The sequence below is a fragment of the Solanum pennellii genome, chromosome 3 (genome assembly GCF_001406875.1).
Source record: "Solanum pennellii chromosome 3, SPENNV200".
Classification (NCBI taxonomy): Eukaryota; Viridiplantae; Streptophyta; class Magnoliopsida; order Solanales; family Solanaceae; genus Solanum; species Solanum pennellii.
This window is the reverse complement of record NC_028639.1, coordinates 1,362,607-1,368,019: the sequence shown is the minus strand read 5'-3', so window position 1 is coordinate 1,368,019 and position 5,413 is coordinate 1,362,607. Positions and strand designations below refer to the sequence as shown.

The 5,413-nt window shown below is 34.9% G+C and overlaps 1 protein-coding gene across 1 annotated transcript; it reads right to left on the bottom strand.

Moving 5' to 3' along the window:
* Positions 1–834: 834 nt before the first annotated feature.
* Positions 835–5,176, bottom strand: LOC114076465 (G-type lectin S-receptor-like serine/threonine-protein kinase At1g11410). Its single transcript, XM_027915520.1, has 7 exons — positions 3,754–5,176; positions 3,218–3,346; positions 2,923–3,122; positions 2,655–2,865; positions 2,319–2,556; positions 1,814–1,961; positions 835–1,356 (listed from the first exon to the last, which is right to left on the bottom strand). The coding sequence occupies exons 1-7, from the start codon at positions 5,015–5,017 to the stop codon at positions 1,048–1,050; spliced, it is 2,499 nt and encodes an 832-aa protein (XP_027771321.1). The 5' UTR covers positions 5,018–5,176; the 3' UTR covers positions 835–1,047.
* Between the last annotated feature and the right edge of the window lie 237 nt (positions 5,177–5,413).

Here is a 5,413-nt window from a genome sequence, read left to right as displayed (position 1 = left end):
CGAGACTTTCAGTTATAAAACTCTTTTTAATTAAAATGTATATTCAAACACAACTTTAAATTTCAAAATTTTATTTTTTTAAACAAAATTCTAAATTTATGACCAAATGGGGCTTAACCTAGGACCCTTTGCTTGTTTCATGGGCTAAACTCTCCGTTTAAAAGGGATAAAACTTACCCATGTATATATAAATATATATAAATATTTTATAACAAGTTTAATATTCAATAGTTAATAATTCATGTATTGTGATCTATACGTAACTAAATAATATCTACATAACTAATATTCAAATAACTAATACCCGTATAATTAAACTTAACATAACTAAACTTGCATAACTAAACCCTGCATAACTAATACCTGTATAACTAAATCATGCATAGCTAATAACTGCATAACGGAACTCTGCATAACTAAATCTTACATAACTAAATACTTGCATAACTCTAACCAGTAAGTTTCCATCACCCAAGTATGCCCTTTTTTTCAAGGAAACATGTTGGTAGCCAAAAACTCTAGAAATAGTTTTAACTAATTAATATAAAATTATTATAAGTATTATTCATAAAAAAAAATAGGACTAAGAAATACGTTACCTGCTTAGCATATTAAAATACACTGTAAATTGTAATATAAAAATTCTTAAACTAAATCAATAGATAGATCAAGTATAAATTACTTAATGACCATATGGCACAGTGCTCTTCAAAAACGTTAATGCATCCATGACATATCCACAAAAAATATAATTTACTGTTTTTGAAGGATCGGACGCACATATTATTAAGTCATTATTAATAACTAATTATTCATAAAAAGTAGGACTAGTAATTAACCAAAAAAAAAAAGAAAGATACGCTACCTGTTATAACACGTTAAAATACAGTACTGATAAATGTAAAAAACCTTAAACTAAATTAATAAAATAGATCAAGTATAAATTACCTAAAGACTACATGGCTCAATGCTCTTCAAAAACGTTGATGCACCACGTCAGATCCATACAAAATATACTGTACTACTTTTGGAGGATCCGATATACACTTACCGAGCATGTTGTGCAGTAATAGAAATATCATTTACAGAATTTCCAATACTAGCTGATGATGAATAAGGAAGTGAAGAAGAATTTCTTGATTTGTATACAAAACCAGGTTGTCCAGGATTAGACAATTTTGTGTCATTGCAAAGCATGAAGACAACTTGAGACATCATTGGTCTTTCATTTGCATATGATTGTACACATAATAGTCCAATTTGGATGCATCTCAAAACTTCACTACTTTCATACAAATCCCCTAATAAGGGATCAACAACATCTATAGCTTTGTCATCATTCCATGAATTCCAAACCTGAAAAAATGGAGAGCAAAGTTAACATTTCTGGTCAGTGCCGGAATCAGGATTTTCAATTAGGAGATTCAAGGAAAATACAAAAACGTCGTGTCCGGGGTTAAGGGTGTCCAAAATTTCACATATGTTCGACGAAAGAATGTGTTTCTATTGGGCTAAAATTACTCGAAGATACTTTTAGCATGATGTGATATTGTCTGTTTACGGACATTATAAGTTATCTTTTTTCTATTTTTCATGTGGGACTTTGTTTAGACACAACCAATAGTTTCTATCATAGCTTTCTAAAGCCAATGCATGTAGCAGGTACGGTGTAATAATCGAAGTGTGCACAAGCTAGCCCTGACTCCACGTATAAGGAAAAAAAAAAGATGAACATTTCGCGTATACTTCTCTAGAGCAAAACAAGATACATATTTTTAACTAAAGGTGAGTTCTTGATGAAGAGATGTCTTACATTTCCAACTAAATTTAAAGAATGGTCCTGATTGTGTGTAGTGTTCTTCCTTCCAGTAATGATCTCCAACAACAGAACACCAAAACTGAAAACATCAGATTTCACTGAAAAATGCCCTTCCATTGCATATTCTGGTGACATATAACCACTGAAATGAACCAATAGCTATGTCAACATCCACAATTTTAATATAATATAATACATAACCGTATGATTTAACTTAGCCTCAACTGACATCTATGAGGTGTGCACTAAGTATAGACAGTTAAATTTATATAAAGTTGAACAAGTAGACACATACGTCATACATAATATAATACAAATCAGTTCGAGTGTATCTCATGAGAATCGTCACGTAGGATGACTGTGTCTGTACTTGTTCAATTTTATACAAGTTAAGTGCTTACTTGTGCACACTCAAAGATAGAGGACAGAGATGCTAGCTGAGGGCACATTGCCTTTAAAGAAAAATACACACATGTTCATACATAAAAGTGATGCTTACTATGTTCCAACGACTCGATTCGTGTTAGCTTCAATTTGGTCACCACCAAATATCCTAGCAGTTCCAAAATCTGATATTTTCGGGTGCATTGAGGCATCTAGTAAAACATTGCTGGCTTTTAGATCCCTGTGTATGATTCGTACTCGTGAGTCGTGGTGAAGGTATGACAATCCTCGTGCTATTCCAACGATGATTTCAAATCGTTTTCTCCAATCTAACAGTGACCCTTTAGTCTTATCTGCAATACACGATTCGAAATGCATAATTTAGCAATCCATCAGTAACATGCCTATTTTTTAAATATTTTTTACACTATCTGGAAATGTATGTATGTACCAAAGATAAAACTGTCTAAGCCTTTGTTTGACAAGTATTCATAGATCAACATTTTCTCTCCTCTTTGTACACAACATCCTAAAAGCCTCACAAGATTCCTGTGTTGTACTCTCGCGATTAACGTTACTTCATTCTTGAATTCCTCCACTCCTTGCCCTGAGTTTTTCGAAAGTCTTTTGACTGCTATCTCTTGGCCGTTGCTTAGCTGACCCTGAAATCAAAATGTAAGCTAATTGGCGCAACAAATGAGTAAGAAGTCAGTAGGTACCTTGTAAACGCTACCAAAGCCTCCTTCGCCGAGTTTGTTTGCATCAGAGAAATCATCAGTGGAAGAAATGATAGTGCTTAGATCGAAGATTAACACATCGACTTGTTCACTTCCATCCATCTCATTACCTCTTGAAGAGTTCTCATAGGATGCTAAATTCTTTGTCAAAGTGTTCAAACTGGTGAATTGGTCCTCCTTATCTGTACATTAAGTAACTCAGACACGGAGCCAAGTTTTTACTAAGGGGGTTCAGTAAAGAAGTAAACAAACGAAGAAATTAAGGGGTACCCTTTACCTCTTTTCCTTTTCCTTATTACCAAACAACAAGCAAACGAGAGCGCGATGAGTATTGCAGCAATGAAGATTGTCATAATTGCTATGGTTCTTTTCATGTTATAACCACTGTTGTTCTTCGAGAATTGAGCTGAAAGAACAAAAATGTAAAACTTTTTGTAACACAATACCATAAAACATTAACTGGTTGACGTGTATGACCATCTTATCTAAAAACTCAACCTGTTAGAGAAAACATACACTAATATGTACTTAAGCTTAGTATCGGAGCAGACAATAGTCGTTCTCACACACGAAAGGATGTATTACAACAACAAAAAAAGAACAACACCCAATACAGGTGGGATCTAAGGGGGTAGAGTGTACGTAGACCTTACCTCTACCTTGTGAGGAGGGTAGAGAGATTGTTTCTGATAGACCCTCGGCTCAGGGAGATACAAGAACATAATTGAATAAATAAAAGTATTAATCTTTCTAACCGCTTAAGTACTTCTTAGACAGGATGATCACACGTTATTAACTCGATATAAATTTTACCCAAAGTAGATGCAGATACTCTGATATACAAATCTTGTCCTCCATCTGTAAACTCCCTTGTGTCTATCAAGTCACCATACCAAGTGATGCATCCAATTCCCCCAATACTAACATTAGCACTTGCATAAGCAGAGCAAGAACAATTACGCAAACACAATTTCTCACATTCTTGCAACCCGATACTCATATTCAATCGCGCATTGTAAGTGTCTGGAACCTTCACATTACTCAATTTAGCAAACACCTCGTCATTTCTGCACACGTTCTCGTCTTTCAACCTCAAGCACCCTTGTGAACCGTCTCTCAAGTACCATGACCGGTTTTCCCTCGGCTCGTACCCAACAAGACACTTACATTCGAATTCACCCAAGTGGTACAAGTTGCAAGTACTAAATTTTCCACAATGTACATAGTCATCACACGAGTCTTCAGGCGCGGACCAAAATTGTACCCATTTGTTCACCCCCTCTTGCCAGTTCAATATACTCATCATCCCCGATTCGTTCAATACTAATCTCGAGATAACAGAGTCCTTCATAGTGAATGTCACAGATACTTCACTTTCATTGTCAACATATTTGCTGCTGAATATAAATCCAGGCCTCATTCCAGGTACACCACTCCAACCTAGACCGGTCCAGGGTCCGGTTCGCCATATCCTGTTTGAATTTTTATACAGGAAAACTTGAGGTACTAGTCCATTTATCTCAATCTTGTATACATACTCCCCTGAACCAGGATCATTCACCGATTTCCACGACGTTAAAGACCGGTTCAAACCGGTTTTTTTGTCATTCCCAAATTTCATATCAGGAAGTATAGTATTTGTAGGATAATCAAAGCTTTGCCATACAACAACTTCCTTTTTCGTGTCATGAAAAAACACGAAATTCCCTGAATCCAATAGTTGAGCAGAGGAAATATTGAATTTCCAGGAGAATATTTTGGTATTTCGATTTAGTATTACAAGATTACCTGTTGGGTCGATAGAGAGAACCCCGTACGTGTCATTTACAGGGTTCTCTCTATTAGCGACCCAAACGACAGTTAGTTCAGGGATGTTGTAGTACCAAATTCCAACGTATCGATTGTTGGAATTATTTCCAGGGCTGAAGAAACCAAGAGCAAATAATTTTCCTGAAGAAACTAACAAATCTCCATCTTTTAGAGATTTGTTTAAAGAAATTGTATCATTGGAAGTACAAAATTGGACATAAAATAAGATGAATACTACTAGTAAAATGAACAATTTTGTCTTGCACATGATGTTCAAAACAAGTAATGGTTCGATTGATCGACCCAAATAACTATCAGACTCATAAAATTCAAATCATGAATCAAACGACTAGCTTTAGTACATGAAATCCATGATTATAATATTTTGACTAGCCTAGTTGAAGTAGTACTACAAAGGTAAAAAAAAGAAAAAAGGTTAGTTGTAATTAATGAAGCACAACTACCCTCAACATAGTGAATTTAAGTGTTTTTTTTTGTACCACATGTTCTTAATTAGCAATTTATTGTGGTTGTCTGATTTCTGTGTGGGTAATTAATTGTTGTCGTAGGAGACTCGTGGGGTCCTAAAGGCTTTCAATGTGAGTTGTTATGAATTTCGGAAAATGTTTTTTAATTTTTAGCGTTTGGTTGGTTGAGATGTTTT

What these genes read in the sequence shown, in the direction of transcription:
- LOC114076465 (XM_027915520.1), bottom strand. Translation starts at nt 5,017, where the DNA reads ATGTGCAAGACAAAATTGTTCATTTTACTAGTAGTATTCATCTTATTT. An exon ending in GCTTTGGTAGCGTTTACAAG is followed by an intron (nt 2,866 to 2,922) that starts GTACCTACTGAC and finishes TTTTGATTTCAG; the next exon opens with GGTCAGCTAAGCAACGGCCA. An exon ending in CTTAGACAGTTTTATCTTTG is followed by an intron (nt 2,557 to 2,654) that starts GTACATACATAC and finishes CGTGTATTGCAG; the next exon opens with ATAAGACTAAAGGGTCACTG.